This window comes from Hippocampus zosterae, chromosome 8 (assembly GCF_025434085.1).
Source record: "Hippocampus zosterae strain Florida chromosome 8, ASM2543408v3, whole genome shotgun sequence".
Taxonomy (NCBI): Eukaryota; Metazoa; Chordata; class Actinopteri; order Syngnathiformes; family Syngnathidae; genus Hippocampus; species Hippocampus zosterae.
The window spans coordinates 19,070,060-19,084,183 of NC_067458.1; the positions used below are offsets into that span (position 1 = coordinate 19,070,060).

The 14,124-nt window shown below is 42.2% G+C and overlaps 2 protein-coding genes across 4 annotated transcripts in view; one reads left to right on the top strand and one right to left on the bottom strand.

The window, feature by feature from the left end:
- Nucleotides 1-14,124, top strand: part of LOC127606460 (L-selectin-like) — a 78,017-nt gene that overhangs the window by 24,689 nt on the left and 39,204 nt on the right. The window lies entirely within an intron of this gene.
- rxrgb (retinoid X receptor, gamma b) overlaps nucleotides 1-14,124 on the bottom strand; it is a 29,883-nt gene that overhangs the window by 5,000 nt on the left and 10,759 nt on the right. For all 3 annotated transcript variants that reach the window (XM_052074807.1, XM_052074806.1, XM_052074808.1), the window contains 2 exons: nucleotides 4,452-4,693; nucleotides 6-150 (listed from right to left, as the gene is read on the bottom strand). In XM_052074807.1, coding sequence (XP_051930767.1) covers nucleotides 6-150; nucleotides 4,452-4,693 — 387 coding nt within the window. The remainder of the gene's footprint in view (nucleotides 1-5; nucleotides 151-4,451; nucleotides 4,694-14,124) is intronic.

The window sequence follows — 14,124 nt, forward strand, 5'->3', positions numbered from 1 at the left end:
GTCACCTGAGGAGCGGTCACCGCAGATGGCGCAGATGTGCTTTGACATCCCCCCCGGGCTCGGGCACTGGTAGTTGATGCTCCCCATGTTCTGCAGTCCCGGCGGAGGCTTGATGTCCTCTGAGCTGCTAACACTGTTCATAGAGTTCATCTGGGAAGCACAAATGAAGAAAGAACAACAGTCAACTGAAGCGAACTGGCGAAAGACAGGAAGCGGAAGGGAAGTAAGAGTGAATGGTGTTAGGTGGTCTCATGACATGTTCCTGTTTTTTCTCATTTTGTCTTCTGCTCACCATTGTGCGCAGCTTGCCGCCCCCCCTCCTTCCCCCCCGCCCTCAATCAACAACACACACACCATTTTATTGTGAAAGTATGTCACATGCCTGCTCAGTGGGAGAGCTGACTGTTCTTTCTGAGGCTTGTCATGCAGGTTTCTTAATGTTTCGAAGTCTAAGAGCGAAAGGCACGTGAGGCCAGTCACATGGTCGCCGGCAAGAGGAGCTCTCAAAGAGAGGCAATGGGAAGCGCTAGCATGAATTTGCGCACCATGGGATGTTGGGAGGGTCGACATAGAGCTGTTGTGTAAAACATTTGACTTTTGCGCACACATTAGCTCACTTTTTTGAAAGTATCGGTTCAAAATGTCACATCGCCGTTGAAAAGACATAAAGCAACTGCAGTATGATTTTTGTTTGTTTAATTCACTTTTTACATAACTGTCATTTTGACCACTTAGGGTTTGAGAGGCAGGTTAATGCAACTCTAATTAGACTGGTCAACAAAAAATTTTAATTACAGATGGTTTTAAGTGTCCCTAAATTCATTTATGATGCTGATATAAAAAATGCCTTTACTTTTGTTTCCCTAGCACATCAGATTTTTTTTATTAGTTCTATTTACATTTTAAAATTTAACTGATAAAAGCTTGCGCCCATGGATTTGATCATGCAATGTAATTTATAGCTATGACGTTTCAGGAAAAACATCTACCTGTTGCTAAACCAAACCCTTAATTCATAAATATTGCCCATTATATGACGATATTACATATGATAGATACTATTATAAAAACCTGACATGCTCGAGAAAAAAAAACAAGGGCAGAATCAGCGTTAAAAATGAATCTAGAACAGTTTATTTTCATCTATGATCATTGAAAAAAATGAATAAAGTTGGAATACTGCCAGTTTTTTTCATGTTTTCATTATCATGATCCCATCCTTTGACCTCTTATGCTGACAAGAGCCATGCAGCAGTTTTTTTTGCTGTTTATTTGTAAACATCTGCATCACAGTTGGAAACGTTGACCGACAAATGCCCTTCTGTCCTACATATATGAAGCAGTGTGACATAAAGGACCTACGTCTCAGTCACCTCAGGCTTTTCCTATCACTTATTTACAACGTGCACTCTCCTCCGACGCTCGCCTAATGGTGAACTCATTCCAGACCTCTGAGGTGGTGACCTTCCGGGCTGAGACGAGCAAGCGTGGGATTATTTCCTGTCAGCTTCCCATAGAGCTTCCTCGCCGTCTCCATGTGCCCCCAAGGCAGACACTTGTACCGGTACTTAAATGAGCATCCAACTCGGCCCCTTTTGCAGCTAGTGCTTTTCAAGACACTCATCCAACAGATTTCACTCATAATTAATTTCACCCGTGTACACAATGCGACGCTAAACGGCTGCTCAGATGCCCATTCGGCTCCAGACATGACAACATAACAACATGCTTCTAACGGAGGCAAGCACCGTGTATTGAATTCTTGATGCATCATACATTCTTTATACAAACATGCTATACAGAACATACAGCAGAATGCCCATGAATAAAAAAATAAAAAATAAAAAAAAACAATAGTACACACATTTTAAATATATTTTTAGACACATTCATTCATTCATCTTCCAAGCCGCTTGATCCTCACTAGGGTCGCGGGGGTGCTGGAGCCTATCCCAGCTGTCTCCGGGCAGTAGGCGGGGGACACCCTGAATCGGTTGCCAGCCAATCGCAGGGCACACAGAAACGAACAACCATTCGCACTCACACTCACACCTAGGGACAAATTTAGAGTGTTCAATCAGCCTGCCACGCATGTTTTTGGAATGTGGGAGGAAACCGGAGCACCCGGAGAAAACCCACGCAGGAGAACATGCAAACTCCACACAGGGAGGCCGGAGCTGGAATCGAACCCGGTACCTCTGCACTGTGAAGCCGACGTGCTAACCACTGGACTACCGGGCTGCCCTTTTTTAGATACACTGTTGCATATAATTGCATGTTGATACTTGATCGCAGTAAGTCTTGTCTTATTGGACAATTTTAAAAACCTTGAAAAAGGGCGGCCTAGCGCACACAGCGTCTTTAATGTCCATGCTTTATTAGAGTAATAGGTAGAGTAATAAGGTTTTGATGGTAGGGAGCAATTTTCTGTAAATGTTCTTGTTCATAGGGAATATTGCAATAAAACTTGATTGGAAGAAAATCGTGAATTGAATCTGTCCCCCCAAAAATCTCAATTCAATCCTTGACTGAAATCTGCAGTACATTAGTTGATGTTCGTTCAAAATGTCATGATAAGGCCTGCACTAGCTGGGAGATGAACATGGCCACAATGAACCAGGGACAATATTGGACTTGTGGTCATGAACTTGAGTTGACCGGAGAACAAAGTAGGATGTACACGATTACAAATGGGCACAATGACCAAATGGCTTGGTATTAACCCTGAGTGTCCCTACGGGCATGGATCTATACAGTCAACGGAACGTACCGTATGTAGAGTATATTGTCTGCAGCGCTGGCCTCTATAGGGCATGTTTGCGGACGTTCGACAACTTTTTGTGGCCAAGTAAACTCCATTAGCGTGTTGTCATAGTCCATTATACCAGACAGTAAAATGGAGAGCCATCTTGGGGAATGTTGTCATTATTATTTATTTATTTTAATGTACGAGCTGTGTCAGAAAAGCTCCAGGACTGGTGTCACAAAAGATATTAATATATTTTATTCCGTAAGCACAAACGATGAGTTTTACCCTTCAATAAGGGCCAGATGTTTGTATTTCAAATACTGCGACCAGAATTGAACGATTTTTGCTTCAATTTAGTCGATATTGTGCTAATCCTTCTGGATTGCATGCCTTGGCCAGCTGGGGGCAGTATAATACAGCCATAGAGACACACATGAAGAAGAGTTTTACCACCGATTCCTTACACTGCCGTAATATTGGTCATAATTCCCAAAGGATAAAAAAAATGTATGCCTGTTGATTTAAGACAAGGCAAGATAGATTTATTAATATAGGACATTTCATACACAAGGCAACTCAATGTGCGTAACACAAGCAAGGCAATAACACTATTGTGATGCCAATAGTATGTTACCCCGTGAATGCTGTTTTGCATTTTTTGTTAGCATTCAGCTAAACTGACTTTGTTAAGGCAAAGCTACACAATATATGTTTGTTTGTGTAATTTTTTATGTTTACTTTGAAAATGAACTTCACCTAGGCTTGGCAATAAACCTCTTATGCCTTTTTTTGTAGAAATGTTCACATCTTGCAGACTGCTGCTTGTTCTGAAGTTAGGTGAGTTCATTGCCACCAAACAGTACTCAATGTACCAAACAGGAATCTTTTATATTGCAGTCTCAAAGCATCATGTCTATCCTTTGTGACACCAGTCCTAGAACATTTCTGACACACCTCATGTACACTGTAGGGTACATGACCAAAAAAGTGCCGCACACATTGAAAACAACAATTGTACGGAGCAAGAAAAACTATGACAAAACTACACAAGAGAAAGACACAAAGGATGGAACCGCAGACAGAAACAGAGCGAGAGAGAAAATACACAATCTTTTTGTCCATGCCTCTCACTCTTTCCTCTCTCGCTCTTTCAAGCAGTACTTCATTAAAGGGCTAATGGTAGGACTGCGCCATAAGCCCGCTCACATGACAACAGACACAGGGTTGACCTCAAGGGCTGCAAGTTTAAAGGTCACTACGGGGTGAGAATGAGTGAGAGGAAGGCCAAGGTATGCGAGTCCAACAAATAGAACGATTAAACTGTCAGATTCCGGGAATAAAAAAAATGGTAACCACAGGTAGTAACATGATAACCAACTAGTATGTTGTCACTGTGATGGGCATATACTTTATATTGTGTACACACGATTCATATTTAGCTGTTCTTTTGATGGCGATAAAATATTAGAACAGGTTTCTGACATCATTCAGACACCGTGAACTTGTTGTATATAGATTTGCTGTTTTGGCCGGCTCAGTTGAATGTTGTATATAGACCGGTCGGCTTGTACTTTATACTTTATAGGTGACTAGAGAGAGATGGGCAAAACTGCTTTTTATCATTTCCTCAACAAGGACCTAAACGTCTATTCTATGTCTTGAGATAACACGAGCATCGAAATCGCCTGCGGTTCCGCCTTACCTGTGGACTTCCGAGAGGTCCGAAGTTCAAGTTGGGCGTGGACGGCAGCGATACGGCGGGGGAGCCCAGAGACGAGGTGATGACGGAGTAAGGTGAGGCCAAGCCGTTCATGTGCGAGCCCATGGAGGACATGGGCGACGGCAAGTGCCTGGAGGTGCTGATGACCGACGGGTGGCCCACCATGCCGCCCATCGGCGAGGCGTGGGGGTGGGAATGGGCCGTGCTCATTGGCCCAGTCGAGTCTGCAAAAGGAATGAGTGTTCGATTAGGGCGTTACATAAGATGTGAATCAAAGTCAAGTGCAATTTAAAACATAATACAAAAAAAAAAAACATGAATGGATAACGTATCCATTCATTCAAAGTGTTGATTCAGAAGAAGGATTTGTGATTCAGCGCCAATGAAACAAATATAAAAAAGATCTCATAGAAAGTCAAACGTATCCCATCTTTTACCCATCCCATTCATTTTCTTCACAGGTTATCCTCACAAGTGTGTTGAGTAAGAGTGTAAAGACAAGTTGAAATGATATATATTGATTTCAAATTGTTTCAAAAGCGACTTAAGCCATTGTGACGCGACAAGGAAATTATTTCCAAGTATTTCCTAGACCCACACCTGGCATTCCTTTTTACTTTGCTTTATTTTTACAGTTGGCGCACAGCAAACAGTCAGCTATTAGCAACACACTCTTCTTCTACAACATATCTTCTCTCCCCCATCAAGACAATCCTCTCATGTAGTGCCCCTAGTGGTTGGAGGAGACACGACAGCACTGCATGAGTGTTTTCGGTCTTGTCTGGTGAATGCCTATGTGTTAAGTCACCTCGGTGCTTGTTGAAGCTAGCAAAGCTCGTTCGCCACGGACACAGAAATGCGTTGGTGATCAGCACATGGCTAAGCAGAGATCAAGAGTGGGTGTGGAAAGGGTTGTGATGATCGAGTGAAAATGATAGCTGTGATAAATGCATGACTAAGTATCACTGTCAAAGAAATATTTGGAACCTTTGAAAGAATGACGACAGATTTTTTGGGTTGCACATGAACACATTACAACATAAGACAAATATAATCGCAATCAAATGGGTGGATCCCACCCCCCAAAAAAATATACTTATCGCAAAAATGAAATCTGCCATTTTGTTCAGTCTGTTATAAAGTTAAACAAATTCTACAGAAGAAATATTGTAGAGCAGTCAAATATTCTGCTTTAATTCATATCTTTATTGTTGTTAAGTGTTAAGGGATCAAAGAAGAAGTAATTTTATTATTATATTATATATTTTTTTTTATTAATCTGGAAATTTATAGCAATTTTATTCAGAAAAATATCTGAATCTGCATTGGCCTCCAAAAAAATCGGGCCTTAAAAAAAAGGAAAAAAACTGGTGAAATGCACTTTGTTTAGTTTGCTTCACTTGTTGCAGTTTCATCATAATTTTGTCTCACTTGTTTCATCTATTCAAATATATTAATTCAGAGTACCAGTATTCCAAAAGCACGTTGATCATTGTTCCGTGCTATGACTGTAATCCCAAACATTGCATGAAATGATATTCTTCTCAATACTAACCAGAGTGAGGCCTTCCTGACTTTGCTGCCAGAATGCTGACCTTGCTTTGGATCTATTGATGTGAACTGACAGGCTGGCATTTGCATAGATGACCTACTTAGGAAATCTGTCGCTCAACAGGGTAACGGGATGCACTGCGTGTAATTTCATGCATGTTCCATAGCTTTGAGGCCATTTGTTTGTCACCAACTTCAATTGCGACAAATACAGACACGTGCATTCAAGCACCCGGCATTAATGTGGTGCACTTCTCTTGCGCTAATGTCTGTGACTCAAATAAATCAACTTTTCATTTCACCTGTGGGGGTGAAATGTTACAATGATGAGGGAAGTGATACAAATGTCATGTGGGTGTGACAGCATGCAAGCTTGGTCAAATGACAGGGCAGTTATTAGATTCTGACAAGTGATTTGAAGCAATCTTGGTAACCCTGTATCATCTGCACAGCGCTGAAGCGTGTAATTCAGGAATTTACAGTAATTCACCATTTGTGATGAATAGCGAAAATCTGATATTGACACATACCCTAAAAATTTTTTTTGGACTGCTGATATCAACCCTTTCAGGAGCAGCAGTTACTACAGTGGACAGTTTATCATGTTATTAGGTTACAGGGTGCATGAAAGGTTTAATTGGTTAAACCATAACTATACCACAAAAGAAGAAAAGAAACGGAAAACCTATCCCCTAAACCAAGGGTGTCAAACTCCACATTGTAGTTACGGTTTGATTTGGATGGCCGTTATGAATTTTGGGAAATCATCTAAATGTTTAATCGCCTCCACATATTACATACACAGCGCACAACAAGTTGATAAATAACTAGTTTCTAAAATCAGAATTTGAAATTGTGGTTCAGACCTGAGCAAGCATCATGGAACTTGACAAGCTTGATTTGCTTTCGCGGGCCACATAAAATGATGTGGCAGCCCAGATCTGGCCCCTGGGCCTTGACTTTGACACAGGTGCCCTAAACTATGATTACAAATCTGTTTATAATTATTTCTAACTCATCTCACAACATTAACATTAAAATTAAATGTGCCAGAAGATCGGGTAAAAATATTTTGAAATACTTGAACATAAACAACCCGGGCTAAACTAAGCTCCTCCCCAACATACAAAGATCGAAAACAGTCGCAATATTTAGATTCGATTTAATTATGTTACTACTACATTTTTATGAAGTATAATATTACAGTGAATTATTTTCTTTAAAAAAAACACATTACAATTTATTTTTTGGGGGGAGGGGCAGATTACTAGCATTTTCAGGAACCATCTCTCAGTAGATTGTTATTAAATCACAAAAATGGGATGTCGTAGGCAGCAGAAAATCTGATCAGCAGGATTGGGCTCTGTATCAGTTCCGTAAAAGACTGCTGACTTCTGTGTGACACCCCGACAATGTACTCTTGCACACTTTCACTCGCGCCGGCCCCGCGATGGCTACTAATAATGCAGAGTGGTCACTCTGTCCCTTCATTTTACATTATGCGCCATCCGCCATCCGCAATAAAGCATTCCTCCTTGGCTTCTGGCATACGTCAAAGTATTGTGCAAGTTTGAGGCATGAAATCATTCACTCCCTCACTGTATGCGACAGAACAGATGTTTGTGCAACTTCCTGTTTAGTACAGAAGCTCCTGCTTCCATCCCCTCACTCACCAGCTCCCACATATGCCCTAAGTGATCCCCGCAAGGCAAATATGTATTGGGACCTCCCTCTCTTAGATTGGAGACAACAGCATTGCTCCAATGCACATAAAACTCGAACAATGCAACAAAAGGAACAATGTAATTCGATGCGAGCCGGAGCGCAGAGTCATTAGTGCAAAATGATTATATAATGGACGGCCAGTGTACTGTACTGCCTTCATTCTTCAGGGTGACACTTTTCTTTGTGTGCATGATAAATTCTCGTCAGGCCTTGTAAAGATGTCATCCATTTTGGAAGTACTGAGTCTGAGAAAATTTGGGAACATGCTCTCGCATGCATCAGTATCCTCTGAGACCAGTTAGGACAAGATAGAGCAGTGTGTGGATTTTAAAAGTGCCCCTTCAGTCCAGTTTTCGAAATGACGGTCATAAAATCAACTCCCGTCCCAACAGGTGGCCGTGGAATTTGCTGCGGATTTCAAAGCCCTCCGCAGAATTGAACGCAGTGTGCGGAAATAAGGGCGAGGTGCTGAATATTACTTTTACATGTCGTTTGGGACAGTCTAAAACGCTCCACTGTTTTAGTACTAAACGTACTATGTGTAAAAAAGCTTATGGTAGCTTAATGTTAAAATTACGCCCAAGCCCACCCAAAATTCATGTGCTCATCTCGAACGATGCCCACATCTGTCTCCGAAAATATCAAAACAAACGCATATTCATATATTCATATTTTGGATTTTATGGACATTTAACGTTCTCATGAAGCCACACGAAGCTTGAGTGCGCACCTAGGGATAGGAAGACGGTAACGGTCTTTCAGTGCCTCTTCCAGTCTATCCGTATTTCTGTTGCAATATTCTGATGACTGTGTGACACTCTCAAGATCAGTGGCCACTTCCCTCTGAGAACATCCTGTTGAATTCTGTTGATCATCTGCTGGATGTCATCTTGATCTCAGTGAGCAGTACAGGCCCTCATTATGCAGATTCTAGTCCAGGGGTGGGCAAACTTTTTGGCTCGGGGGGCCGCATTGACTTTTAAAATTTGACAGAAGGGCCTGGTCAGCACGAGCTATGGTACATTTAAAAAAACTGCATTTGTTGACAGTCCATATCAAACATCAACAGAACAAAAGCATGAAAGTACTGTATTCATATACTTTTTATAAATGACAGCAGTGTTGTTCATGACCTATTTTAGCCTGTGCATTGATGCAGATGGGTTGTGATCAGACCAGTAGAAGTAGAGCGATACAGAGGTACTAGGTGGTCGAAAAGATCCCCCCCATCCCCCATTGTTCTGCAACTTCAAGTCAATGCGCCAACTGGCGGTGAAATGCCTGTCATTACAAGTCCAATTGAAATGAATGCAATCATTCACATCGAACCTTAATTGTGGACCAACCTTCAGCGGGCCGGATAAAAAAGACCAACGGGCCGGATTCGGGCCGCGGGCCGTAGTTTGCCCACCTCTGTTCTAGTCCAAATGTGGACCTTGATACTGTTGTAGGAGGACCCGGTGAATGAAAGGGTTAATTCGTCCAAAGGTCCTCAAAGGAATCCTTTTCTCCAAACAAGGCATCTTACTCTCCAGTCGGCCTCTATCGCGCATCTCACAAAAGAGGCGCTATCACATATTGAGGACATACACGCATCTTATGAAACCATCCGCTCCTGATCTGTTCCATTGATTCTTGTCTGATGGACTCAGGCCAAGCCGATATATTGCTATGAGGACGCAAGCGTCTGTTTGAGAGCAAACAGACGAGAACAGCGAAGGCCACCCGTTAAAACGCAAACCAAAGGTCAACTCTTGCCAAACTCTTGAACCATGTTCAAAAGAGGTCCTATTTGCAGGCCCAGCTGACATGGATCATTCGCGGAAACGCCAGCAACCAGGGGAAATACAGCTCCCTCAATGACCAAAAAAAAAAAAGGGTAGCAGTCAGCCTTCAAATAGCAAAAGGTGAACATTGAAGATAATTCCCGAAATCTACTCAGATGATGCCAAAAATTGGCAAACAAAATACAACGATAAAATAATCGCCTGATGACAGTAATCTTTGACCATCTTATGGTTCCGCAACATGCACGCTACTTTCCAGGGAGCTCCGCGTCTTTTTTCGTTCAGGCCAGACTGCCACAAATTTTTGAGTACTTCTTTCACTCTAACATTCTTTTAATTTTGCTTTGGAATCTGCTTTCACCCGACACGAATTACAATATGTAAACCGTAAATTCCTGATATTTGTGTGCGATAAGGACTGAGCCCTGCCCTGAATAGTGAAATATTTTGTGTGATAGATGCCCTCCTTATAAGTGTTTATAATTGCCGATATTAATAATTTAAACTGTAAATATAATGCAAAGTACAACACCAAGACACTTTTATATCATTTTACTGTCAGCGTACATGGCCTGTTAAAAAAAAAAAAAAAAAATTATATATATATATATATATATATATATATATATATATATTTTTTTTTTTTTTTTAAGTGGAATAATTTGATTCGAATGAATGCACTAACGAGATCCCGGTTACAAGCGGCCGAAATGAGTTTTCTCCACAGGGTGTCCGGGCTCTCCCTTAGAGATAAGGTGAGAAGCTCGGTCATCCGGGAGGGGCTCAGAGTCGAGCCGCTTCTCCTCCACATCGAGAGGAGCCAGATGAGGTGGCTTGGGCATCTGATTCGGATGCCTCCTGAGCGCCTCCCTGGTGAGGTGTTCCGGGCATGTCCCACCGGGAGGAGACCCCGAGGAAGACCCAGGACACGCTGGAGAGACTATGTCACGCAGCTGGCCTGGGAACGTCTCGGGATCCCCCGGGGAGAGCTGGAAGAAGTAGCTAGGGAGAGAGAAGTCTGGGCTTAGCGGTAAGCGGAAGATGATGGATGGATGGATGGATGGATGCACTAATCTTTTACATCATAACCAATGTTTCAGATTTAGACCATTTTTTGTAAACACCCCTGAAAAAAATTATGTAGGGGGAGAAGAGCCAAGACACCCACATCACCCACCAGCTGATGTGGGTGATCAACAGGTTGAACGAAACATCCCCCGGTTGAAACCCCCCCTCAATCCCTCACTGTTAATTACACTGGTAGCTGGATGGAGCGCTTCCCTGTGCTGTAATTCAATAAGCCCGCGGCCCACTAACTAATAATATCCCCTCTCCGGAGAACAGTGTGGGAGTGGGCTCAGTGACGGGACGGTAGCAACAGATCGACTCCAAAACAACACGTGCCTTAATAAATACCAGATTAGCTCCTACGAAGACGGATCTTAAACTTCCCATCTGTTCGATACCTTTTGGCTCCGTGACTCCATTTATGCGTGTCTGGCTGTTGTTTGCACACGCCGACTGCAGCGTGCGCGCACATATCTGTCATTGACCAAAGGACAGAGAGCAGAACGAACCCTGCAGTCATCAGACAGACAGTCTGCAGAGCTCGTTACCTTGAGCCGATGTGTACTGTAATTAACAAGCCTCCTAACGGTGAGCGCTGCGCTGCACAAAAGTTGCAAAAGACACAGATCGCTTAGCCCCACGCACACAAGTGGAAAAACCACAGCCCCGGCTAAACATTAATTTCTTTGCTAAATGAGGTTGATGCCTGATCAATTGTGTCACTAAATCCTCTTATCCCTGGGTAAGTATGTGCAGCTCAGCGGGCCAGCTGTCAAGAAGGTGGGGAGGCCGAGGAGGAGCCGGAGGAGGAGGGGATGGAGGCAGGACAGCAAGAGAGGGATAGACAGATTGATGGATGGCGGGGGCAACATCCTGCACAGAATCTGCCCCCCCCCTCAAAAAAAAAAAAAAACAACAACATGATCCTACTAGCACACATGTAATCTCTCAGTCTGGCAAAGAACAGCCGACCACCAATTGAGAAGCCCCTGTTGTGCGGAGTTGGATCAATAAACAGACTACACATAAAACAGATGGATGGATATATAAATGCACTTCATTCGACCCTCTGGATAAAACTTCAGCTATTGACTGTGATGGCATCTGCTTGATCATTTCGAGGGACGGGAGCATCTCTCATTACAAATTCGAAACTCCTACTTCGGTGCCAATGTCGTCTCTTGAAGAATAATACCATCCGGAGATGAGAGCGCCGTCAGGGAGGTCTGAAGCTTAGACTACTTGAGACTGAACAATGACATGGCGTGATAATCAACAACCGATTCTCCTTGATTTGACATAGTCCTGAGCAATCAATGAGATGATGATGATGCCCGTTCCAAGTTAAAGGCAAGAGGTTTAAAATGTAATATCCATCCATCCACCCACCCATCCATTTTACATTTCGCTTTATCCTCACAAGGTGGGGGACACCCTGAACCGGTTACCAGCCAATCGCAGCGCACACAGAGACGAACAACCATGCGCGTTCACACTCACACCTCGGGACAATTTAGAGTGTTCAATCAACCTGCCATGCATGTTTTGGGATGTGGGTGGAAACCAGAGTACCCAGAGAAAACCCACATAGGCCTGGGGAGAACATGCAAACTCCACACAGGAAGGGTCGAACACACGACCTCTGCACCGTGAGGTCGATGCACTAACCACTAGACCACCGGGCTGCTAAAATATAATAATGCAAGATAAATGCATTGATGAGATCATGATTGGGCCTCTTCACTCACACACTCATCGGTAAGATCGAGCCTTATCTTTGCACTCTGGGTCACCATGCATAGCACCATCGGCACCCATTTTATTAACAATTAGAACGCCGCGACAAATAAGAAAGCTCATCTCATTCATCCCAAAGAATTAAAAAAAATTCAGTTAAAAATGACAGGAAAAGATAAAACACTTGAGTATTATTTCTCCTATACAATGTATAAGAAATGTGTTTTTCCTTCAACCAATGCGGCTGTAATAAGTGAACACAAACAACTTGCACCAGTGAACTCCTTTGACCCCGAAGTTCTGCCCCGTGGTGAACTTTCGAGTGAACACACAAACTTTCCCTGAAAAGATGATGAACGACCTCTGCTCCATTTCCTACAACAGTTAAACCCTTCTAAGTGTCTGGTGCGATAATGGATCATTTCAGGAGACTAACGGAAAAAAAAAATAATAATAAAGTACAGTACACTGTCCCGCAAATCGACAAAAGTTGCAGCCAGCGCCTCCCATCTTATAGACAGACCCGTGAGAATATTATAGTTAGTAAAAACGAACAAAATATCTCACAAAATTAAAAAAATAAAATAAAATCATTTGTGAACTAAAAGAGAAACCAGAGCACCTTTAGTAGTTCAGTGACTGTGTGGATGTACATTGTGAATATATGCCCTGCGACTGTCTGGCAACCAGGTCAGGGTGTCAGATGGGATAGGCTCAAGCAACTCTTTTCAAGATAAGCGGTGTTGAAAATGTATGGATGAATGAGAGTGCCTTTAAATAAAACAATTGGCCTGGAACTACATTTTAACCAACAACAGTGAAAATCACCTATGTCATTTTTTTTCATACATGAGCGTTTGAGTTTCATTTTAAACCAAAGTATTCTGTAATACTTTATGGTCATGCAGAAGAAGGTTGAACACTAAGACAGTTAGGTTAAAAAAAAAAAAAACCAAGTGCGGTTCAAAAGTGACCAAACATTCTTTTTGTTGTTCAACCCAGAAAGTGGCAGGTGAGTCCATCCAAACTGGTTTATTTTTGACTCAACTGTTTTTAGAGTGGACAGTCATTTGGGAATCACAGTTTATTTTATTACACAATACTTGGTGATCTTTTTTCATTACACTATACAATTACTCCATATATATAAATAAAAACTAAAGCTAAAACGAAGCGTTAAAAAAAGAGAGAAATGGATAAAAAATTTAAAACCAGCTCGAAAAATATATATCGTAAATATAAAAAAACTAACTATAATGTGAAATTCCAAACGATTATAAGCTTGACGTGTAGCCATGAAATGTGCAGTAATTAGGCTTGTCGTAATAGTGTACATAACGTAGTAAGTCACGGAATACATGATGATACATGAAGACATAGGACCAAACACGCAAACACACGCACACTCACTCACAAACACACACACTGAGGGTGACCTGACCTCTCGACCTTGTGGCCTAGAGGAAACCTTTACGTTTTTTTTCCCTCATGAAAAACGTTTACAAAAAAATGTAATAATAACCTGTCACAAATAAAGCTGGAGGTACTGAAAATGAAACAATGAAACGTAAACAGAACCTTAAGTTCACAGGTTGACTCACTCCGTCGCATTATGAACCATCACAACTCCGTCTTGTACTTGCGGCGTTAAGATTATGGCGCAACACAGGAAATGAGTCCAATTGTCATTAGTTGAAACAAGCTAATGACATGACTCTCGAACAGCTGACGTGCATGTGATTTCGGGCTGCATTGTAAAATGAATTGAGTAACACATAGGGAATTTA